Raw genomic sequence first — 25,586 nt, 5'->3', positions numbered from 1 at the left:
AACTTAATAATGTGAAAAAATAAATAATTACCTGGGAAAACAGAGAGAGACGGAACATGCTAAACTTAAAAATCTGCATGATGGTACAGCGACATTGTGCCATTGCTTAGGGAGAGCCCTGCCACTACTGATATTGTTTAAAAATACAAATGTACTTTTTTATCTGATTAATCGATAGAATTCTCGTTTCCAAAAATATTCAATAGCTGCAGCCCTACAAGGATCCTCTCAGCCGTTATTTATTTATATATATAATATACTATGCTATACTGTAGATAGATGGCCCAAAAATTGGGCAGTGTAGTGGGCAGGCAGTTAGTGCACTTGTTTTTGGAGCAGAAGGTTCCCAATTCAGCACCACCCCTGCCCTTTCTTCATGTAATGTGGAGTTGTCAGGAAGGGCATCTGGTGTAAAACATATGCCAAATCAACCTGTAGATCCATAATGGTGACCCCAAGTGAAAAAGGGAGAAGCTAAAAGAACTTACTTTAGATGGCCCAAAAGTTCTTGGGGTAAGAAACAGTGTTTGATTGCACATTTCTTTGTCAGATATGAAGTGAATAAGTGAAAAATGTATATATTCATTGACTCACTGCAAATAAAGTAAATGTTTCGAGCATGTTTCCGTGTGGGCTTACCTCACCAGGGAGTCTGTAGAGGGTCTGGTGGGCTGCTCTTCTGGCAGTGGACAAGGATAAATGCCCACACGAACTGACACTCGGTTATGGAACTTAACTCTTGTAATGTGAAATTCTACCTCTTTGGTGGGAAACGGGCCTGAGCTTGTGTGGGAGGTCGAGAGATACCAACTAGAAATAGCTGGGCTCACCTCCACACATAGAATGGGCTCTGGGACCATACTCCCGGAGAGAGGCTGGACTCTTTTGTAGAGTTGTCCAGAATGAGAGGCACCAAGCGGGTGTGGGAAAATTCACAAGTCCCCAACTGAGTGTTGTTATTTTCAAATTTTTCCTCAGTGAATGAGAGGGCTGTCTCTTTTCGACTTTGTGTTGCAGAGAGGAACTGGATTGTTGTTTGTACATATGGACCAAACAGCAGTTCAGAGTATCCTGCCTTCTTGGAGACTGAGTGGGATCTTGGAAAATGTTCTTACTGGAGACTCCTTAGTTCTACTGAAAGACTTCAATGCTCACGTGAGCAAAAATGGAGAAACTTCGAGGGAAATTAATTGGGAGGAATGGGCCCTGATCTGAATCAGTAGTCTTCCATCCCTGCCTTCACATCTCTACTGACATGCCCTCCATCCAGGAAGCAGGGATCGAAAACTTGAGCGGATCTGGTGCCATAGCGAACGTCAGTGAGGTGGTCAAAAACACCTCGGCGGCAAGTCGCTGGGGGCGGACAAGATTCATCCTGAGTTACTGAAGCCTCTGGATGTTGTTGGGCTGTCATGGCTGACACGCTAAAACATTATTGCGTGGAAGTCAGGGACAGTACCTCTGGATTTTCAAGCTGGGGTGGTGGTCCCCATCTTTAAAAAAAGGGAATGGAGAATGTGTTCCAATTATAGAGGAATCACACTTCTCAGCCTCCCTAGGAAAGCATATGCTAGGGTACGAGAGAGGAGACTTGGACGATTCGTTCATTTATATTTATCATAAGGGTGTACTTTGGTGATCCCCCGACACCAGTCAAGTGCGGTGACCTTGGCGTCAAGGTCACAGCAAGATATTCAAGGTATTGTCATTGCCACCCTTGTTAGTGATATCTCAAGAACCAGTTGACCAGTTTCATTCATTTTTAGCATGACTTTGTATGACTGATTTGTGGGGATCGTGGTGATGTGTCAGTCTTTTTGTTAAGCTGATCTTCTGAAATATTGTAATATTTTGAGATATGCATTGTCTCATTTTTGGAGCTGTAGGCTATAATTATCAAAGTTAATATTAAAAAACTGAAACATTTTAGTTTCTGTTTATTGAAATTAGAATATGTAAAATTTTCACTCTGAAATATCTGACCAAAAATATTGAACTTTTTCACGAAATTCAAATGTTTTGAGGTGCACCTGCATATCCCCCATTCCAGTGTTCCTGTTGGACGGGGGAAATAAACACCTCTGACCAATGAAGTTGAGACATTGTGTAAAATGGACATTTTAACACAAAAACAGAATAGAATGATTTGCAAATCCTCTTCAACCTATATTCAATTGAATACACCACAAAAACAACATATTTAGTGTTCAAACTGATAAACTTTGTTTTTGTGCAAATATTTGCTTATTTTGAAATGGATGCCTGCAACACGTTTCAAAAAAGCTGGGACAGTGGTATGTTTACCACTGTGTTACTTGACCTTTCCTTCTAACAACACTGAATAAGCATTGGGGAACTGAGGACACTAATTGTTGAAGCTTTGTAGGTGGAATTCTTTCCCATTCTTGCTTGATGTACAACTTCAGTTTTGCGCTTCATAATGTGCCACACATTTTCAGTGGTTGACAGGTCTGTACTGCAGGCAGGCCAGTCTAGTACCCGCACTATTTACTATAAAGCCACACTGTTCTGTGCAGAATGTGGCTTGGCATTGTCTTGCTGAAATAAGCAGGGACGTCCCTGAAAATGACGTTGCTTGGATGGCTGCATGTGTTGCTCCAAAACGTGGATGTACCTTTCAGCATTGATGGTACCATCACAGATAGTGTAAGTTGCCCATGCCATGGGCACTAACACCCCCATACCATCACAGTTGCTGGCTTTTGAACTTTGAACTGGGAACAATCTGGATGGTCTTTTTCCTGTTTTGTCCACAGGACACGACATCCATGATTTCCAAAAGCAATTTGAAATGTGGACTCATCAGACCACAGCACACTTTGTGTCTGTCCATTTCAAATGAGCTCAGGCCCAGAGAAGGCGGTGGCATTTCTGGATGTTGTTGATGTATGGCTTTCGCTTTGCATGGTAGAGTTTTAACTTGTTAACTGACAATGGTTTTCTGAAGTGTTCCTGAGCCCACGCGGTAAGATCCTTCACACAGTGATGTCTGTTTTTAATGCAGTCACGGGCATTCAATGTTGGTTTTCAGCCTTGCTGCTTACATGTAGAAAGTTTCCAAATTCTCTGAATCTTCTGATTATATTATGGAATGTAGATGATGGAATCCCTAAATTCATTGCAGTGTAACATTGATAAACATTGTTCTGAAACTGTTGGACTATTTTTTTCATGCAGTTGTTCACAAAGTGGTGATCCTTGCCCCATCTTTGCTTGTGAATGGCTGAGCCTTTTGGGGATGCTCCTTTTATATCCAATCATGACACTCACCTGTTTCCAATTAACCTGTTCACCTGTGGAATGTTCCAAACAGGTGTTCTTTGAGCATCCACCAACTTTCCCAGTCTTTTGTTGCCACTGTCCCAGCTTTTTTGAAACGTGTTGCAGGCATCCATTTCAAAATGAGCAAATATTTGCACAAAAACAAAAAAGTCTATCAGTTTGAACATTAAATATCTTGTCTCTGTGGTGTATTCAATTGAATATAGGTTGAAGAGGATTTGCAAATCATTGTATTCTGTATTTATTTACATTTCACACAACGTCCCAACTTCATTGGAATTGGGGTTGTATGTGGATACAGAAGCTTTGGTTATTATTTTTCCTCCAAAGCAGTTACGCTTGAAGAAAATATATCACATATCCCCCCCCCCCCCCCCCCATGTAATTCATTCATTTCCAGTCTCCTCATGTCTCTATCAGCTTTGTTGTGAATGTCTCTTACAAAAGATAGAAATGTGAAAGTATTTGGAAAAGTTGTTTGAAGAACACATTCAAAGTGACTGAGAAATGGCACATTTTGAATACCAATATGATTGTTGTGAGGCAGCAGTCAGCTGGCTCTGTGTTTGGAAACTTAATGGTAGTATAGGTGTTTCAGAGCTGGTGAAGGGATGGCTATGTTGGATTAGTATTATGGGTTGATAAAGCTTTGATTCCCTGTCAACCCGTATTACAGATTGTATTGTAATACAGGATGGTTCGATCTGCAGAGGAGGCAGTTGGCTGTATTTAGTGGAGTCAGCAGCGGGGGGCGATGTTGACTTCTGGTGTTCATGCTGACTAACAGCTGCATTACTAATTTTGTTTTCACTGGATCAGGCCTGCAATGTGAATACCAACAAGACAGAGCCCTGCTTGTTAAAATGCACACTGCAGGGTGAGGGGGTGGAAGAACAGAGGCGTTGTATGTGCATCTGCACTATACGTTCTTCATTGTCTCTAGTTTGACAAAGTGTATAATTGCCATCTGCGTTATGTAACATGCACATCTCACACCATATGGTGCTACAGTCAGACTGAAGCTTAGTTTCTTTGTTGTACCCAGGAGGACTTGATTCAGTGCACAGACCCGGATTCCCTACAGGTCACCACCAAGGATATGGACAGTACTCTGAGCAAAGCCTCCAGGGCCATCAAGAAGACTTCTAAAAAGGTAGAGACAGGGGAACTGTTTTCTCATGAATATTTCCTTTAACTGCAGGTTTCTCTACAGGTGCTTCACAGCATTTCTACACTTGCAAGATATTTCATGCTGAATGATGCAGAATTTGGATGAAATGATGCACAAAATATTTTCTATGGCCTATTCCCTTTGTTCAGACATAAAACAATAACTTCAGTTAGCAATGTGCATTTGGATTCATTTCCGCTGCTCTCTGGCTGAAACAAAAAGGACAGCTCCAGGGTTTGAAAATTTATAACTTGAGATATACACGGTCTTGTTTGAAAGAATTTTTGGAACAAGTAGATAAGGAAATTGCTATTGTCCATAGCATGGAGGTAAATGGTTTATCTGACTTCGAAAAGACAGGGCTGTCGAGAGCATTGAGTGGTTAAGAGGTTAAACATAGGCCAGTGGACAGAATGCCCTTATTGTCATTTCTATTCATTCTCAGTTTTACTTGATTTTACAAAGTTTTCCTTTTAGCAGTGATTGTGTTCATTTCACAACTGACTGATGTGGAACAAATGTATACATAAAGGTCAGCTGAAAAGTTCTGCTTCCACCACAGTTATTTCAATAACAAGCAAGATACTTATATTGTCATACGAGGTCTGTTAGAAAACTATCTGACCTTTTTATTTTTTGCAAAAACCATATGGATTTGAGTCACGTGTGATTGCATCAGCCAAGCTTGAACCTTCGTGCGCATGCGTGAGTTTTTTCACGTCTGTCGGATGCGTCATTCGCCTGTGAGCAGGCTTTGAGTGAGCACTGGTCCTCCCCCCTCATCAGATTTTCATTGTGGGGAAAATGTCTGAACGGCTGGAGCAGCAATGCGTCAAATTTTTCCAGAAACTGTGAAAGACAGCCAGGTGGACACCATTCGGAAAATTCAGATGGCTTTCAGGGACGATTTTATGGGCATCACACAGATTAAGGAGTGTTACAGCTGGTTTAAAGATGGCGCACAATGGCGGAGGGCGCGCCACGAGCCGAGCAGCGATCGACAGGCTGAAACGACCAGATCATTTCCAAACTGAATGCTGGGTTGATCCGGGATGTCGTCTGACTACCAGAGAAATGGCAGAAAAGGTGGACATCAGCACTTTTCCGGCACATTCCACTGTTAAAGGAAATTTTGTCATGAAAACGGGAGCGGAGGAATTCGCCACGGAGCCGCTAATGGCACTGAACGAAAGCACCTCCGTGTTGGTCTCACAGTACATGTTGTGGCATGCCCAGATCTTCGACAATTTCTCGGATACTCACTCGACTGAAAAGCCACCCAAAGCCGTCTGAATCTTCCAAATGGTGGAAGAGCTGGGCATGTCCCGTGAGACTTCCAACACGGAGGTGCTTTTTGTTCTGCGCCATTACATGGCTCCGTCCTGATGCGCGAATTCCGCTGCACGTCTTTCATTACAAAATCTCCTGTAACAGTGTAATGTGCCGAAAAAGTGCTATGTCCACCTCTCTTGCCATTTCTCTGGTAGTGAGGCGACATCCCGGATCAACACAGCCTTCACTTTGGAAATGATCTGGTCGTTTCAGCCTGTCGATGGCCGCTCGAAGCACGGCGCGCCCTCAGCCGCTGTGGACCCATCTTTAATCCAATTGTAATGCTCCTTAATCTGCGTGATGCCCATAAGATCTTCACCGAAAGCCATCTGAATTTTCCGAATGGTTTCCACCTGGCTGTCTCTCACGATTTCTGAAAAAACTTTGATGCAGCAAAGCGGCAGTCACTCAGCCATTTTCCTGACAATGAAAATCCACCGAGGGGGCTGGACCACACCCTCCCACAAAGCGTGCTCACAGGTGAATGACGCAACCGACAGGCGTGAAAAAACTCTCGCATGCGCACGAAGGTTCAAGCTTGGCTGATGCAATCACACGTGATTCAAATCCATATGGTTTTTGCAAAAAATAAAAAGGTCGGATAGTTTTCTAACAGACCTCATATCTCCTTAAAGCTTAAATCGTTCTCTATCAGGCAGTGTCATTATTTTTCCACACACAGGCCTTCTCCTTTCACACACATGCCAACGCAAGTTTTTTTTTTTTCATCCTGTCAGTGAAAAAATTGAGTGTCGTCTATCAGCAGACACTGATTGCACAGCTGACTGCACCTCTGCAGTATTAGATCATTAGTGTAACGTGTCCCTTCAGGTGGAAAAAGGAATAAGTCTGAGGGCACAAGATCCAGACTTTATGGCGGGGATGGTTAGAGCTTGTAAAATTTGAGCCGCTGCTGCTACATAGACCTTCTGTAAGGTCTATGTAGGACTGCCACGATTAATCGACTAGTCATGATTTCGTCTACTATCAAAATAGTCGGTGACTAATTTAATAATTAACGTCATTTTTTTTAAAGCTTTGTCTGTTAAAACTGCTGCTGTATCTTCTGCTGCCTTTTTGGTCTTGACGCACATGCGCAGTAGTGGTAATCTGGATCAGCCGCGAAGTCACTGCAAAGGTTATGCCCAAACAATATCATGGCTAGCCGGCAACGAATCTCAAAAGTTTGAGAGCATTTTAACCAAATTAAAGAGGAAAAAAAACGTGAAATGCAAAATCTGGCGCTGTGCCCCTCCTCCGCTGTCTCTCTCGCTCCCCCTCCCTTGCTGATCACACCATCTGCTGTTTTTCAAACTCTGAGCTTTTTGGAAACACAAAGCCTTTCAAGTGTAAAATAAACTGTAACTTTCTGAATGTATCATCAAATACAGGCAAAGAAGGACCTCTGGATTAATGTAGGCGAGTTTGTGTTGTTCCCCCCCCCCTTCAGTTCAGAGCAGAGATGCTGTTTTCAGCTGCTGGCTGAAACATTTCTCTGTGGCCACAGAACACGCTGACTCTCTGATCTCTATTTGCAATTCGATATGAAGAAAATGAGAAATAAATTTATTACTTTAATTATTGGTTTAAACTTACAAAACTGTGACTCTATAAGCTTGAAATATCAAATTGGTACATTTTCAGCAACATTTCAGTTCATTTTACAGAAATTCTGTGCTGGGTGGCACAGTCAATTTAAACAGGAGAGCCGGGTGGAAATTTGCAGTAATGGGCGGGGCCGCTCAACACCTTCCACCATGGCTAGAACCCTGTACACCAGTTTCATTTCAATATGTTGCTTGTTGTTGAAATAATCATCTTTGAGGGAGACCCCTTTTAGCCGCCCCTTGTATTATAATTTCTATTATGGTTTCTCCTGCAGCTCAGTCATCCTGTTTATTTGGCTAGGACATTGGATGTTTGCCTGCCTGCTCCTCTACAGTGATAGTATAATGGAAACATAAATTAATAACAAAGTTCCATATTTAGACGAGCAAAATTTAGCAGTTTAAATTTTAAATCGGAAAACATAGTATGTGGTGCTTAACAATAACCATCCCATCCGGACGTCCATGTCATAAAGTTACAGACATCCTGTTTCTGCACATGTCTAGGTGACGAGGGCATTTTCTTTCACCAAGACCCCCAAGCGTGTGATCCAGAGGGCATTCATGGCCAGCAGCACTCCAGATGAGAAAAGTCAGCGGCTGAGTTGTGAAAACCGCAGCAGCTCCACGCTGGCTGTAAGTCACTCTGATAATTTGCCTGTCTGAATAAATCTGTCACTGAGAAAACAACATGAGCTCTACTTGCCACAGTAGATTCATGTTTCTCATCTATATTATGTATGCATCTGTGTTCATTTTGTAATAGCTTCTGACATTATTGCGTCACTGTTACAGTTTATTCAAAGCTAGAGGGCAGCAGTTCTTTCATACTGCCTGAAGTACTGTTTAAGAGGGATAAGACTCTGAATCCCAGATTTCTTCTGATGAATACTGGTATGTTACATGGAAGTGGTTTTGCAGGAGACAGGTGGATGCTGGCCTTCCCAGGGCTGACCACTGTGCCAGCAAGACAATCCTAGTAGAAACACTGAATATCATTAAGTATGAACCTAAATATTAGTAGTCATTAGAGACCAGCAAGGGAACAGTGTGCACCCCTCTTTGCAAGGACTTCTGAAAGTATTATAATAAGAACAGTTAATTTTGGGTTTGAGATCAAAATGTGGTGTCAATGTTCTAAGTTGTAGCTTCAGGCTACATCTTTTACAGACCACAGAAACTTCTATTCTGGTGTTTTCAGCACCATTTATTAATCTGTCAGTTCTTGCAACAGGTTATGTATTTATGTATATGAATTTGTAGATTTGTTCATAATGAAACATTTTCTGTTTGCAGAGGGGAAAAAAATCATCACTTCAGTTCAAAAGATGATTAGAAGACAGTTCACAATGTCAGTTTTTATTTCCTGGTGTTTTTTTGTAAACGGCACACTGTGTAGAGCACAACCTGAGCAAAAATATTGGCATATGTAACTCCCATGTGTTTCTTGTGATTCAGGTGTGTCCCATCAGGTTCTTTGTTCAAACATAAATTGCTCTGAATGCCTGCTCTTGGGTTTCACCCCTGAAGGCTGCAGGCTTTGTTTAATGGAAGGGAACCAAAAGACAAGAGGGCTGTCTGTGGGAGACAAGCCAGCCCATTTTGAATGTGAGAAAACAGGGAAAGTTGGTTTGAGGCATTTCCTCAATATTCAACACAGCCCATACAACAACTTGAAAATTCCTGAAAAAGAAAGAAATCACTGGTGTACAGAGTAACAGACATTAAATGGATCAGCCAAGTACAACAACAGAGGGCGACTGAAACATCATGGGCCAATAATACTGGTGACATCACCAGAGTTTGCAAAAATGGGGATGTAGTAATGAAACTGGTGTTGAAGTAATACCATAGATTGTATACATACTGGACAAACCATCCCTGCCAACCCTCTATAGAGCTTTCTGAAGGTTGTGTTTAAAGCTCAAATGGGATCTCTCGATGTCACCGTCTTTGCAGTAATTGAATCAGCCTAACTCCTGGCCAACCCATAAATGGCTAAAGAGTTAGAATGTGAGGAAATCTGCTGCAACCTAGGCAAGACGATTGAAGCTTGAATACAGTAGTATTCAAAATAATAGTAGTGCTGTGTGACTAAAAAGATTAATTCAGGTTTTGAGTATATTTTTTATTGTTACATGGGAAACAAGGTACCAGTAGATTCAGTAGATTCTCACAAATCCAACAACACCAAGCATTCATGATATGCACACTCTTAAGGCTATGAAATTGGGCTATTAGTAAAAAATAAAAAAAAAAGTAGAAAAGGGGGTGTTCACAATAATAGTAGCATCTGCTGTTGATGCCACAAACTCAAAACTATTGTGTTCAAACTGCTTTTTTAGCAATCCTGTGAATCACTAAACTAGTATTTAGTTGTATAACCACACTTTTTCATGATTTCTTCACATCTGTGAGGCATTGATTTTGTTGGTTTGGAACCAAGATTTTGCTTGTTTACTAGTGTGCTTGGGGTCATTGTCTTGTTGAAACACCCATTTCAAGGGCATGTCCTCTTCAGCGTAAGGCAACATGACCTCTTCAAGTATTTTGACATATCCAAACTGATCCATGATACCTGGTATGCGATATATAGGCCCAACAACATAGTAGGAGAAACATGCCCATATCATGATGCTTGCACCACCATGCTTCACTGTCTCCACTGTGAACTGTGGGTTGAATTCAGAGTTTGGGGGTCGTCTCACAAACTGTCTGCGGCCCTTGGACCCAAAAAGAACAATTTTACTCTCATCAGTCCACAAAATATTCCTCCATTTCTCTTTAGGCCAGTTGATGTGTTCTTTAGCAAATTGTAACCTCTTCTGCACATGTCTTTTATTTAACAGAGGGACTTTGCGGGGGATTCTTGCAAATAAATTAGCTTCACTCAGGCGTCCTCTAACTGTCACAGCACTTACAGGTAACTCCAGACTGTCTTTGATCATCCTGGAGCTGATCAATGGGTGAGCCTTTCCCATTCTGGTTATTCTTCTATCCATTTTGATGGTTTTCTGTTTTCTTCCACTTTTTTTTTTTTGTCTATTTTAAAGCATTGGAGATCATTGTAGATGAACAGTCTATAATTTTTTGCACCTACATATAAGTTTCCCCTCTCCAATCAACTTTTTAATCAAAGTACGCTGTTCTTCTGAACAATGTCTTGAAGTTCCCTTTGTCCTCAGGTTTTCAAAGAGAAAAGCATGTTCAACAGGTGCTGGCTTCATCCTTAAATAGGGGACACCTGATTCACACCTATTTGTTCCAGAAAATTGACAAACTCACTGACTGAATGTCACACTACTATTATTGTGAACACCCCCTTTTCTACTTTTTTTTTCCCCAATAGCCCAATTTCATAGCCTTAAGAGTGTGCATATCATGAATGCTTGGTCTTGTTGGATTTGTGAAAATCTACTGAATCTACTGGTACCTTGTTTCCCATGTAACAATAAGAAATATACTCAAAACCTAGATTAGTGTTTTTAGTCACATAGCACTACTATTATTCTGAACACTACTGTATGTGTCCATCTCATAGTTACCAAACAGACTAGCCAGTGTTCCGGTTCAGGTATTTCCCAAATGCATATTTTTGCAGACTAAGTAATGCTTCTTGCAACATGTGGCTTTGGTTCAGGTAATAAAAACAATAATTGGCATATTGGGTCAGTAACAGTGGCATCGCCGCTGGAGCTTACATCAGCAAGCTATTGATACCTGCTAATTACTGCAGACATGCAAATTAATAATGCTAAAATTTCATTAATCGCAAAAACTGGAGCACAGAAAATTCTCAAAGTACAAGCACAAACGAGTCCACAGCAGCTAGCTGCCACTCTGAGCGGCTGTAATTTGTGGCTGCCTTGAACGCCACACACTCTAACTTCACTCCTTAAAGTGGCTAAAACTGATGAGTTTTATTAAGATTCACCCCTCTGTACAGTCATCAAGAACAGAGAAACTAGTTATAGAGACCAAAATAATTTTTGTTTTGTTTAGGTTTTTTGTTTTGTTTTGTTTTTGTACCAGGCTGTCTCTGCCCCCCCCCCCCCCCCCCCCCCCGGCTGTGATTTTATTCTAAAACAATCACTGCATTTTTTTTTTTTTTTTTTTTGCTGTACTCAGTAGCAGCTCGGCCTTATTTGCACTTAAATCTGGTTTTCATTCACCGATTCTAAACTCTAAAACCCAGGTGGCTGTTGCCCGTGTCTTCAGGCTGACTACATAATATACATCATAGGTCAAGACGTAAAATGTGAAACCTCAAAAATGAGATGCCCTCTTTTCACGATGGTTGAGTACAATAGCATATTAAAACTAACAATAAGGGAGAAAATGATTTCCTTAGCTGAAAATGTGATGTAAAGCTGATAATTTTGATACAAAGCAGATCTAAGACTAGCTCGACTATTACTTTGCTATGCGATGGTAACTCATTGCGTAATGCGGGACCATTGATACTAAAAGAACACTAGTGAGTTTCAAAGTGAGCACTTCGGTACAGATCTTGGCATCATGCGTGGATTGTAAATCTCCATAAGATCACTTGCATGAAGGACATAACTGCATTGTAAACAAAGATACGCGTGTCCTTCCTGGAATTTGTGTTGTTTCTTTGGATGGTTGTTGTGGCCCCACTTTATTCTGCCAACTGCTCAACTGAAATAGGTCTAGTTGCTGCCCAACTCCCAATTTTGTGCCACTGTCAAGCGCAGGCCATTTTCTTTCTGTTCTGTATCTCCAAGGCTTCATCTTTGCCGCCATAATTGTTTTGGTCTCGCTAACATCTTGAGTGTTTATGATTGCCAAAATCATGTCTACTATTTTAGCAGAAAGGAGAAATCACTAATCACTGCCAGACAATCTTTTCTGTCAGCCGCAGTCTGAAAATGAATTTAACACTAAATCATTTGTTATTCAAAAATAAAACGAGAGTTACGAATGTAACTACGGTTCTATGAATTCCGGATGACCGCCAGAGGGCGGGCTTTAGCACCTGGATAACTACATGTGTGCAGCACAGAGGTCGAGAATATATACCAACAAAGTCACGCCATTGAATGTGACCTGGGTGACGTCACTGGTTGTCTTTATATATCAGACGCACCCAGCGCTCGCTTCTTTTCAGAATGAACTCGCAAGACTCTGAGTGACAACCAACTCTGGCGGTCATCCGGAATTCATAGAACCGTAGTTACATTCATAACTCTCGTTCTGTTTCATTCCTCCTGACCGCCAGAGGGCGGTGCTTTAGTACCTGGATGACTTAATACCAACAAGGTCACGAAGAGTCACACTCACCTCGCATCAGCAGTGGGGAGTGGAGGCAGACAACACCGCCGAAATCACCGCAGGAGGAGCAGCCACATTCAGTCTGTAATAGCGGGCGAAGGTACAGGACGAAGCCCACGTAGCAGCAGCACAAATATCACTCAAAGGGACACCTCTCAGTGCAGCCCAGGAGGTGGACACCCCTCTGGTGGAATGGCACGTAACCTTAGGAGGCTGAAGACCTCTGAACCTGTATACTTGTAAAATGGCATCCACGACCCAATGCGAGAGTCGCTGCTTTGAGACAGCACAGCCTCTTCTGTGATCACCGTAACACACAAACAGGGCATCCATTTTCCGGATCCCGGCAGTCGCACTAATGTACTGCTTCAACATTCGGACAGGACACAGGGAACCTGAAACAGATAATCCTGGATCAGAATGCGGGACATACACAGCCAAGGAAACTGGCTGGTTAACATGAAAAGTTGAAATTCTCTTGGGTAAAAAGGACAGATTAGGCCACAGCGTAACCCCAGATCCGTCAGAATTCCATTGCAAACAGTCCCCAGCGACTGATAGGGCATGGAGCTCTCCCACCCGCTTAGCCGAAGACAGTGCAAGTAGAAAGGCAGTCTTCACTGACACCCATTTAAGATCAGCACTTTCAACTGGTTCGAAAGGGGATAAGCTTAAACCCTCCAGGACTAGAGGAAGGTCCCATGAAGGTACGCCTACAAGCCTTGGAGGCCGCAAACGTAGAGCACCTTTCAAAAAACAACACACTAAGAGGTGTGAACCCACTGACCGGCCATCAACATAGACGTGCCGGGCAGAGATTGCAGCAACATAAACTTTCAAGGTAGCGACAGAAAGTCCTTTCTCCAGCAGTTCTTGTAAATATTTGAGGAGAATAGGCACAGGGCAACTCTCCGGGTCTAACTTTTGTTTCTCACACCACCGCGCAAACAGCTTCCATCTGTTGTCATACAAAGCCCTGGTAGAAGCAGCACGTGAATTAAGGATAGCCTGGTCACAAGAACTTAACAAGGAGTCTGGCCCCTCAACAGCCACACATACAGTTGAAGGCGTTCTGGGTGAGGGTGCCAAATTCTCCCCTGTAGCTTTGACAACAAATCCTTCCTCTCCGGGAGAGCCCAAGTTTCCCCCTCGAGGAGTTTGTAAATCATGGGAAACCAAATCCTCCCAGCCCAGAATGGAGCAACCAGCAGCACCCTGTGGCTACTCTGATCTATCCTGTGCAGTGTCAACATCAGCAGCGGGAGAGGAGGGAAGGCATAAAGGAGGCAATCCGACCACTGGTGAGCCAGTACATCCTGCCCCAGCGGGCTGTCTGGTTCCAAGATGGAGTACCACCGTGGGCAATGGGTCGAGGTGCTTGAAGCGAAAAGGTCCACTTCCGCTGCACCATATTTATGCCAGATCATTTGGACCACAATCGGGTTCAGTCTCCACTCTCCCGGTGGTGGTTTCTGTCTGGAGAGTAAATCCGCTGCGTTGTTCTGTACACTGAGCAGATGAACTGCTCTGACACTTTGAAGGCGAGGCAACGCCCATAAGAGAAGCTTCCGAGTTTCTGCCAATGAGTGATTGGACCTGGTGCCCCCCTGATGGTTTATGTGATAGACCGTTGACGTGTTGTCCAACCGGACAAGAACATGTCTTCCTCTCAGGGCTGGGAGGAAATGCTTGAGAGCCAGTCGCACAGCGCGAAGCTCCAGCACGTTTGTGTTGGAGTCTCTCCTGAGGACTCCAGACACCTCTCACCATCCTGTGATTCCACATGGCCCCCCAACCTTTGATCTGTAACAACCACCTCTCGGCGAGAAGGAATGGAGCCTAGAGGGACACCCTTGCAGATGAAGTCCACGTTCCCCCAGGGTTTGAGGTGCAGAAGGCACTGGTTGGAGAGTCGTACAAGCCTGTGCTGATGCAACTTTGAGTTGAGGCCTAGGTTGTTGATCCAAATCTGTAGGGGACGTAAGAACAGAAGTCCCAAAGGTACCACTAGCGACATTGCAGTCAATTTTCCCATCAACCGGAGCAGCAAACCAAAATGCAGCGTCACAACCCGTTGAATGTGTGAGATGAGACGAATTACATCGTCCACTCTGCGGCGATGGCGATGCAGTCATAGTCAGGGAGTTGATGGCAATGCAGATGAAGGTCGTTTGTTGACTGGGAACAAGAGAACTCTTTGCAAAGTTCACTGAGAGTCCTAAATGAGAGACATGATTCAGTAGAAGAGCTGTGTCGTTGTGCGCCTGTTCCTGAGTCGGAGCGCAGACAAGCCAATCGTCTAAGTAGGGTAGGATTCTTAATCCAAGAGCTTGCAGTGGGGCTAGTGCTGCAGCCATACATCTGGCAAATGTACGAGGGGCGAGAGAGAGGCCAAAAGGAAGCACCCTGAACTGGTATGCCTGACCTTCGACAGCAATGCGGAGAAACTGCCTGTGATGAGGCGCCACTGGCACATGAAAATAGGCGTCTTTTAAGTCGACACTTGTGAACCAGTCTCCTGGTGTGATAATTTGAAGGACGTCTACTGTGCGGAGCATGTGGAACTGCAGCACTTTGATATAACGATTCAGACGTCGGAGATCGAGGATAGGACGAAAGCCGCCATCCTTCTTTGGAACAAGGAAGTAAATTGAACAGAACCCCCTGAGCAGGTCTGAAATGTGAACTGGCTCTATGGCCCCTTTCTCCAGGAGTTCCAAAATCTCCCGTTGTAGGGTGGCAGACTGCACCGAGTCGGAAACAACAGTCATCCTCACCCCATTGAACTTTGGAGGACGACATCTGAACTGAATTCTGTAATCTTCAAACAAGGTTGAAATGACCCATGGGTCTTGAACTTGAGCCTCCCAGTGGCTGAGTTGATTTCGTGAAAAACGGCTGGGGGCCAAACATTGGCAGTCAAGACCCGACCACCTTTGCCTCGCATCCCTGAGGACCTCTGGGCGCGATTACTGGAAGCTCTGTGAAACCGTTCAGTTCTCGCAGGTCTGCCCGTAGGCTCCCGAAAGGCAGGCCGCTGGGAGAGCTGGCCTTCAACTGCAAAAGCACGTGCAGCTCTGGGAGTCGGCGGAAGCCTGGATGTAGAGTGAAAAGTTGTAGCACATCTGACTGGCTGAGGTCTGGAAGACCGGTGTAGGTAAACAAACTGTTGCCGAGATTTACTAGCCTCAACAGCACACTCCAAAGTTTGTTGGGCCGCAGGTAGAAATACTTGGCCTGGAAGAACCAGCAGCGAACGGAGTGTGCCTCTGCAGGATTCAGACAGGGGGGACTGCGCAAGCCACACCTGACGTCTAGTGATGGTAAGGGTTGACATCAGTCTGCCAAGCTCCCTGGACGTATAAGCAAAGGTTTGGAGTGAGGCATCACTAAGACTTTGTGTAGCATCATCAACCTCTACATCCCTCAGAGACTTTGAGAGGGCAAGGGCTAAATGGGACAGTGAGTTGCCTAGGTGACCGATGCGAGCAGCTATGTCATAGCTTTTGGTGAGGAGGTCATCAGTGACCCTACACTGAGGACGTAGGCAGCGGGCATCTGGCCGAGCAGCATCAGCTGGAGCCACAACCAGGTTTGCAATAATGCTGTCAACGGCGGGCATACGGTTCAGACCATACTGTGCCGAATCACACAGAGCTAAGGGCTCTGCAGTCCTGTGATAGATGGGCCAATGATTTGGGGTCCGCCCAACATCGGTGCAGCTCTTCGATATATGGTTGTGAAACTGGAATGTTGAACTCAGGCTTCTGAGTGACTTTGAAAAAGGGACTTGAAGCGGTGGTTTCCGCAGGGGGATTGTCGACCCCAAGCCTGGATAAAGCCAACTGAACAGCTTGCTGGACAAAGGATAGCCCAGGTCCGGTTTGCGGCAGGGACTCTGCCTCAGAGGTGTGAGAGCCCACTAATGAATGGCTTGGAGAAAGACCCCTCTCATCCTCATCCTCCACACAGTTTATATCACTTGTCATGTACAAGGAATCAGTCGCAGCAATAGACACGACATCTTCCTCCTGCTGAGTAACTACATTGGTCTGATCAGCCTCATTAGGGACAACAGGAACTGTCACTGCATCCCTAGGCTGTAGATTCAGAAGCAAGGACTTAATCTGAGCAAACTCAGAAGTCAACGTTTCGACCTTTTCAGCCAAAGCATGGTCATGAGTAACCTTCTTAGCAGAAGGGGCTCCTGCATGTGGGCGTTTACGGCGCTTTGGTTCCTTCCTGGGGCTGGAGGCCAAAGTTGCACTAGATATTCTACTTTCCAATGCCGCAAGTCTAGCAGATCTCTCTGCCAGTGGCATGCTGGCACAGTTAAGGCAGGCATCGCCAGTCAGGCCTTCCCTCAGGTGTCCGATCCCAAGACACGAGGGGCAAAACATAAGTCCATCATCTGGGCTCAAGGGAGCCAAACAGGTACTACAGCCACGCAACAAAGGCCCTGTCAACATTGTGGACTGCGTGCAGATGGCTAACGCAAGCCCTGATGGTTACAAATGGAAAGACAAAGCGTGAATCACACGCAGTGTAAATAGTAACACGAGGCACGGAGCGTGAAGCACTCACAGCCGTCGACTTGACACGAGGCACGGAGCGTGAAGCACTCACAGCCGCAGACTCGACACGAGGCACGGAGCGTGAAGCACTCCAGCCGCAGACTCGGTACGAGGCACGGAGCGTGAAACACTCACAGTGTAAAAGCTGATACAAGGCCCGGAGCGTGAAACACTCACAGCCACAGTAATAACACGATGCACACAGCCGAAAAACTCACAGCCCAAGTGCTAAGTCACTTAGAGCAACGACGACAACACTAGCTGCTAGCGGAGCTGTTAAACTTAGCAAATGGCAGCAGTGCCAACGAAGTACTCAAGGAGTGGAAAACACTCATGGCAAGCCCAACACAGTACACTATACTGGTTCTGATACACACACTACCACGTAGTTAACGGGGTTAGTGACACAACTAAACAAATAGCCAGCTTTCATCGAAACAACACAGCTAATGTGCACAGAGGAAAATACCCAGCAGGGCAGCAGCGAAGGCGCGCACCCGGCGTTTAGGAAGGTGTACTCACGACAGGCGTCAGTCAAAGAATACAAAAAACGGTGAAGCCGTGTCTCGCAGCCTCTGGAGGACGTGCACATAGCTCCAACCGAAGATGGGTTGCGAGGCTACAAGCGAGAGCGGCAATCACAGCTAAATGCGTTCTCAACCTCTACGAAAACGAGAATGTAGAAAAGAAGCGAGCGCTGGGTGCGTCTGGTATATAAAGACAACCAGTGACGTCACCCAGGTCACATTCAATGGCGTGACTTTGTTGGTATATATTCTCGACCTCTGTGCTGCGCACATGTAGTTATCCAGGTGCTAAAGCACCGCCCTCTGGCAGTCAGGAGGAATGAAATAGAACTACTTCTTTGTGTTTATTGGATTGCAATACCTTTTGCTCACTTAAAGTTTGGGTTGTCTGATGCAAAAGCTACTATGTTCTATGTTGTTTAATACAGTGGTTCTTGTTCTCATGGTCTTCTGGTATAGCTGATCTGCAAATTTTCCATTTCTTCCTGCTCTGGTCAAAGTTCATTAACTCATTCAGGAGTTTTCAGACAATTGAGGTGGTGGTCACCAAACGTCATCCATCATGCATTGGTATGGTGAAATAGACAATGTGTAGTTTAGTGGTTCCAGAGGACCAGGTTTCAAAACCACTGCATCTAATAAATCTACAGTCAGTTTCTTAAGTAACTGGACAGTGGTACATTTATTTATTCATTTTCTAATTTTGGCTCTATACAGCAGCACAATCTAGTTGAAATGAAATGATCAACATGTGCTAATACTGCTGATTATTAGCTTTATTGCAAGAGTTTAAACAAACAAGTTGCATTAACCATGTAGTAATTACACTTATTTTACAGTTTCTCCATTTTCAGACCCCATAAATAATTATTAATATACTAAATGTGCTAATTACAATTCTTATTTTACATTATCTGTTTGGAACGGCACACCCCCACCCCACCTTTTTTTTTTTGTTTGTTTTTTCTTATGAAAATTGGTTAAACACTCCCCATTCAATACTTTTTTTATTGAAGTTGATTAAATACCCATCTGAAATTAAATGAATTTTCTGAACCCAAACATTCTAAAAAGCAAAAAATAGAGTTTTCATTAGGTTTTTCTTGACAGTTTTTGATAAATAAATAAATAATTAAAAAATTCCTTATTTTGTTTATCCAGTTTATGGGCTTAAAAATTGGAGGTACTATGTACAGAAATAGGCAAAATTGTTAAATGCCTTGAATTAACATTAAAATTCTACACTGCAAGCATGTCTTAATTGTTTTATTTAAACTCCATTGTAGTGGCTTTGAGGGTAAATTACAAAAATTTCACTGTCTTAACTACTAAAAAGCTGACATCCTGAAATGTCTTCTCTTCATATATACTGGATTTTCTGGAGATTATTACTGTTTTTTTTTTTTTTTACTAGTTTGGGAGGACACTTTGGTGGGATTTGTAAACTGAAAATTCAAACATTTGCTATTATTAATACCAGTAAGGATTATTTATATAAAACTTTCCCAAAAATCAAAGCACTAAACAAAATAAACTCTAATAAAATAATAAATGCCAGTAATAAAAAAAAAAAAAAAAAAAAAAAAAAAGCTCAACAATGCACAAAAATTCCAAACTAAAGAGCTCATAACACAGAAAAAGGTGCAACTTAGTCTGGTGTGACTTGTATATGTTTTGTTTTGTTTTTTCCCCCCTTCTTCAATATGTATTTTTTGACAGGTGCAACTTATATGCCTGAAAATATGGTAATTTTAAATTTTGTAAATGTAGTAATGTATTTATTAAAATAAATACCATCTCCTGTATAGTGTATCTGGAAATTATTCACAGCACTTACGTTTTCCCACATTTTGTATTACAGCCTAATTCCAAAATGGATTAAATTAATTTTTTTCCTCAACATTCTACACACAGTACCCCATAATGACAATGTTTTTTTTGTTGTTTTTTTTTTGGTAGGTTTTTGCACATTTCTTGAAAATCTAAGAAATCACATCTACATAAATATTTACAGCTTTTGCCATGAAGCTCAGAATTGTGCTCATGTGCATCCTGTTTCCACTGATGATCCTTGAGATGTTTCTATAGCTTTGTTGAAGTCTACCTGGGATAAATTCAGTTGATTGGTCATGATTTGGAAAGGCACACCCGTCGACATACAAGGTCCCACAGTTGGCCGTGCATGTCAGAGCACAAACCAAGAAGGTAGCCAAAGGAATTGTCAATATACCTTCTATACAGGATTGTCTTGAGGCACATTTCTGTTGCTTTGAAGATCCCAATGAGCAGAGTGGCCTCTATCATCCACAAATGGAAGAAGTTCAGATCCTACAGATCCTACTCTTCCTACAGCTGGCTGCCCACCTAAACTGAGCATTCAGGAGAGAAAGGACAAAGAACCAGATGGTCACTCTTTCAGAGCTCCACCATTCCTCTGTGGAGAGAAGAGAACCTTCCAGGAGTACAGCCATCTCTGCAGCAATCCACCACTCATGTATGTAAGGTAGAGTGGCCAGATGGAAGGCACTCCTTAGTAAAAGGCACATGGCAGCCCCCCTGGAGTTTGCAAAAGGCACCTACAGAACTCTCCAACCATGAGAAATAAATTTCTTTTGTTTGATGAGACTAGGGCTGGGTACCGAACTTCGGTTCCTTTGTGGCACCAACCAAAATGCTTCGGTAGTATCGAAAAATGCCTTGTCTTTCGGTGCCAGGTTTCAGTACCCAGAGGTTAATCATGTGACGAAGAGTGGTTCGCAGCTGTCCTCCTCTCAGCATTCAAGTCCGCCTGTGGACAGAGCACAAGCAGCCTGATTCAAAATCTCCACCACCGGACTCGGCTTCAACTGCAACTTAGTACGTGCATCGTTATGAAGCTTGAAGCAATGAAGCACTGTTGTGACCCACTGCTTTGGTTCTTTGCTTCGCTGCCTTTCAGAAGCCGTAAATCCGCTTCTTAACCCCTTTGAGTCATTAAAATATGTCAGTCGTGAGTCACTTTTGTGCAGATTAAAGTCACTAACTGGGACTCGTGTCTCGTTGCGAGAAAGAAACGTGTTCAAACAACTCCAAATGCTGCACGGCTCTCTGTCAAGCAAGTCACGTTAGAAAGATACAGTCCGGTCAGAATTAATAAGTTAAAAGCGAATCGCCATTTAAATGAAATGACACCTCTTTCTAAATGTTGTAATACAAACAATAAACTGCAATCAATCAAAAGTTTTTTTTTTTGTCCTCCCTAAATGAGATGTTCTGCGCTGACGTGCAGCAGCCAGCTGAGCTCAGCTCAGATTCTATGGAGAGACATTCATGCCAAAATGTCTGAAAGGAAATGCTTTTGACAAACAATACAGAGTGTTTTCAAGTGTTCTTTTGCACTGGAAATTATTTGTTGCAATTTTTTTTTTCCTGTAAGGAAACTCCTTGGAGGGGAAAATTACCAAAGCTAAAAAATAAAACTCAAGATTTGTACTATGTGTAGTGTAATTTTCTTTTTGTTAGAATTGATCTTATAAAATTGGCATCGAAATTGGTACCGGTATCGAAAATTTTTGATTGATACCCAGCCCTAGATTAGGGCCCTGTCCCACTGGCGTTTAGGAGGATTTGCATATGGATTGCACACAGAATTGGCCCATATTCGCCAAACATCCGCAATATCCGTGTAACATGCCTGTATGAGTCGGCCGTCATCCAAACACGTCCGTGATCATCCACAGAGGCACGCATGTCCGCAGTCAGGATTTTTGAGCTGTTCAAAAATCTGGATGCGGATGACATCCGCCTTACATACTCCATATACGAGGTCTGTCCAAAAAGTATCGGACCTTTTTATTTTTTGCAAAAACCATATGGCTTTGAATCACGTGTGATTGCATCAGCCAAGCTTGAACCTTCGTGCGCATGCGTGAGTTTTTTCACGCCTGTCGGTTGCGTTATTCGCATGTGAGCAGGCTTTGTGTGAGCAGTGGTCCATCCCTCTCATCGGATTTTTATTGCGAATAAATGTCTGAACGATTTGGAGCTTTGCTGCATCAAATTTTTCCAGAAACTGTGACAGACCTCCAGCTGGACACCATTCAGAAAATCTGATTTTATGGGGATTACACAGATTAAGGAGTGCTCCAGCCGGTTTAAAGACCGCCCACAGCATCTGAGAGTGCGGCGCGCGCCGAGCGCCGATCGACAGGCTCAAACCCCGCTCAAACAACCAGATCATTTCCAACGTGAAGGCTTTGTTGATCCGGGACGTCGTCTAACTTTCACAAAAAAAGGTAGAAGGCGTCGACATCAACACTTTTTCGGCACATTCTACTGTTACAGTTTTTTTTCATGGAAAGAGAGGCGGAGGATTGCGCCATCATGCCGCTCATGGCACGGGACAAAACCACCTCCGTGTTGGTCTCACAGGACGGCTTTCAGACGGCTTCCGGTTGCTTTTCAGTCGTGTGAGTATCCGAGAAATTGTGCATGAGCTGGACATGCCCCAACATGTCCTATGAGGCTTCATCACGGCAGTGCTTTGCGCCATGCGTCGCCATGAGTTCCTCCGCACGTTTGTCTCAATGTGCCGAAAAAGTGCTGATGTCCACAATTCCGCAATTCCTGTGCTAGTCAGACGACATACCGGATCAAGACAGCGTCCAGTTTAGAAATGAACGGCACATTCCACTGTTACAGGAGTTTTTGTCATGGAAAGAGGATTAATATATTATTAATATATACGTAATTCATACTGGGACAGTTGTCATTTTTGGCTGTTTTTGTTGCAGACGACAACGAACGCCCGTAATTTGTGTACTCAATTCATGCGCAATTGATCCTCTCCCCAGTGGGACAGGGCCCTTAGACAAAGCTTGAACTCTTTGGTGTGAATCCCAGGTGCCATGTTTGGAGGAAACAAGGCCCCATAGCTACAGTGAAGCATGGTGGTGACAGCATCATGCTGTGGGAATGTTTTTCAGCGGCAGGTACTGAGAGACTAGTCAGGATTGAGGAAAAGATTAATACAGCAGTATACAGAGACATCCTAGATGAAAACCTGCTCCAGAGTGCTCTTGACCTCAGACTGGGGTGACTGTTCATCTTTCAGCAGGACAATGACCCTAAGCACACAGCCAAGATATCAAAGGAGTGGCTTCAAGACAACCCTGTGAATGTCCTTGAGCCCAGACCTGAATGTGATTGAACATCTCTGGAGAGATCTGAAAATGGCTGTGCACCGACACTCTCCATCCAACCTAATGGAGCTTGAGAGGTGCTGCAAAGAGGAATGGGAAAAAGTGCCCAATGATAGGTGCACCAAGCTTGTGGCATCATATTCATGAAGACTTGAGGCTGTAATTGCTGCCAAAAGTGCATCAACAAGGTTTTGAGCAAAGGGTGTGAATACTTTTTTATTATTTTTATAAATTTGAAAAAAAAAAAAAAGAACTTTTTTCATTGTGTCATTGTGGGGTATTGTGAGGGGGAAAATGAATGTACTCCATTTTGGCTGTAACATAACAAAATGTTGAAAAAGTAAAGTGCTGTGAATACTTCCAGGGTGCACTCTGTATTGCAAAATTTTAACTTGAAACTATATATATATATGTGTGTGTGTGTGTGTGTGTGTGTGTGTGTGTGTGTGTGTGTGTGTGTGTGTGTGTACACACACACACGCACGCGCGCGCACACAAGTCAAAATGGTTACAACTGACCATCAGTGTGAGCTCTGCACTTTCTTTGCCATGTGTTTCTTATTCTTTCTGCTTAACGAGACATTTCCGGGGAAACAAAGTGTTTAACAGCATGGCATTAATCTGCTGCTTTCTGTTTGGTTTTTGCTGTGTTGTGACCCACATCAAAGGTTTGGGAACCACTGGCTTTGCCCACGCACCACATTACAATACAGCACTCCTTCAATGAGTACTGTATTCCACTGTGTAACTAAGATAATGTTGTTCAGTCGCTAAGTCAGCAGTTTTCAGTGATGGTGACAGTTTTTCAAGCTCATTGTATTGTAGATGACTCATACTATATCAGTGATCTTTTACTAATACTGTTGACCCTATTGGTGGCAAATAAGTAAGTCTTGTGTAGGCCCTGAGGCCTGTATGCATTCTTATGTTGTCTTAGGATAATGCTTTCTGTATTATCTACAACAGTTCTGCTTCTACATTTGTCTTCCCTTTATGTTCTGCACTCTAGATGTCCCGTTCTTCTTCCACGTACAGTTTGAGTGATTCTGCCAAGGATGGTGGTGTGGTGCAGCGCTCTAACTCCCTGGACCATCCTCCCACCAGAGCCAGGGTCCCTGTTTCTCTGCGCACCCCTTGCAGCCCAAACTCAGATAACAGTCCTCCTCCCAACCCTGAGCCCCTGATAAAACAAAGCCAGATACTATGCATTAGTCAAGAACTCCATCCCAAATACTGCCCAAGCACCAAAAATCCTAAGAATGTCCCTCAGACTCCATTGTCAAAAAAACCCTCTCCAAGCTTCCCCACCAGCCAACAGGCCACCCCTTATTCCCCTCCCCCCTTCATTTCCATTCCAGTTGTACGAAAATCTATTTGTTCCAGCTCTAAAAGTTCCCATCCAAAGCCAGTTCCTTCTGACAAACATATATCCAGATCCCCAACCTTCGTAGGCTTCCCTCCGAAAGAGGTTGCGTCTCAGATAGCAACTCTGAAAAGCAAAAGGGTTTCAGGCAGGGATTCCCACATTCCATTGGAGCCATGCAAGGCTGTTGTGACCAGTCCTCGTAAGGAAACTCTGCTCTAAATCATCGGCACACTAAGTAGAGCCTTGCTGTCAGCGTGAGCAAATATTTTTCTTGTTCTGTATCAAATTGGGGTGCACCCATGCCACTTTTAATTTCAAGTATTATCTGTAATTCCTCCTTTTAACACCCTAGTGTCACAAATAAGTCTGGTGCATTCTTGGTTCCAAATCAACTCCTTAGAGCAATGATACATCAAAGTAGTGGTAGACATTTCTACAGCTGAACACTGAACTAAATTTCTTATTTCATGAGTGAAATAGAAACCTTATCATGGTCACACAATGCCACCATCAAGATATTTTTGTTTTGATGATAGTGTTGTTACTTGAGTTTGGAACTCGTGTCAAGGTTAGAGATTTTAAGGGTTGATTTGGAAAAGTTCCACTGCTTTTGATCACCTGGGTTACTAACTAGTGGTGGTGGCAACTGGAAATATTCACAAGGTTATGACTGTATACAAGGGGTGAAATGCAGCTGGGCTCTTACTTAGAATAACTCAAATGGATCTAAGGCTTTTGCATGTGTCACAACTTGATTTTGATGAGCCAGAAAAGCTTCATTGAAAGATCACTTTATAAAATTCATTTTTTTTTAAATAAATCTAATATTTGCATACAAAATTACATATTTGGCTTTTGTCGAGAATTTTTTTCAATGGAAGATGTCAGCTGAGTTGATTTCTAGATCCCCAAAGTTGGGCACCTAAATTACTTGTCTAGGGTGAATAATGGCGGTGCAATGGGTATTTTCATAGTTTACCAACAACACTGGTCCACCATCTTAGATTTTGCAATTATACAATCATTTCACTATAATTTAAACATACAAACTGGATTCCAGTAGGCCCAAAAGTTGGGGTTAGGCACCAGAATTACTTGTTTTGAGTGAAAATTGGAGAAATAATATGCATTTTAAGGATATGGTGGCCATCTTGGACACTATCTTGAAAGAGAGACCTTTCCAGTGATCAGCATATGGTAGACATTTTGTATGTTATTGAGCATACTTGAT

The 25,586-nt window shown here is 43.3% G+C and overlaps 1 protein-coding gene across 1 annotated transcript in view; it reads left to right on the top strand.

The window, feature by feature from the left end:
- The window catches only part of ect2 (epithelial cell transforming 2), a 141,743-nt gene that overhangs the window by 104,475 nt on the left and 11,682 nt on the right, over window positions 1-25,586 (top strand). The window contains exons 22-23 of the mRNA XM_034180361.1: window positions 4,349-4,456; window positions 7,921-8,049. Coding sequence (XP_034036252.1) covers window positions 4,349-4,456; window positions 7,921-8,049 — 237 coding nt within the window. The remainder of the gene's footprint in view (window positions 1-4,348; window positions 4,457-7,920; window positions 8,050-25,586) is intronic.

The sequence above is a fragment of the Thalassophryne amazonica genome, chromosome 10 (genome assembly GCF_902500255.1).
Source record: "Thalassophryne amazonica chromosome 10, fThaAma1.1, whole genome shotgun sequence".
NCBI classification, from domain to species: Eukaryota; Metazoa; Chordata; class Actinopteri; order Batrachoidiformes; family Batrachoididae; genus Thalassophryne; species Thalassophryne amazonica.
The sequence above is the reverse complement of the archived record's forward strand: the minus strand, read 5'-3'. Positions and strand labels throughout refer to the sequence as shown.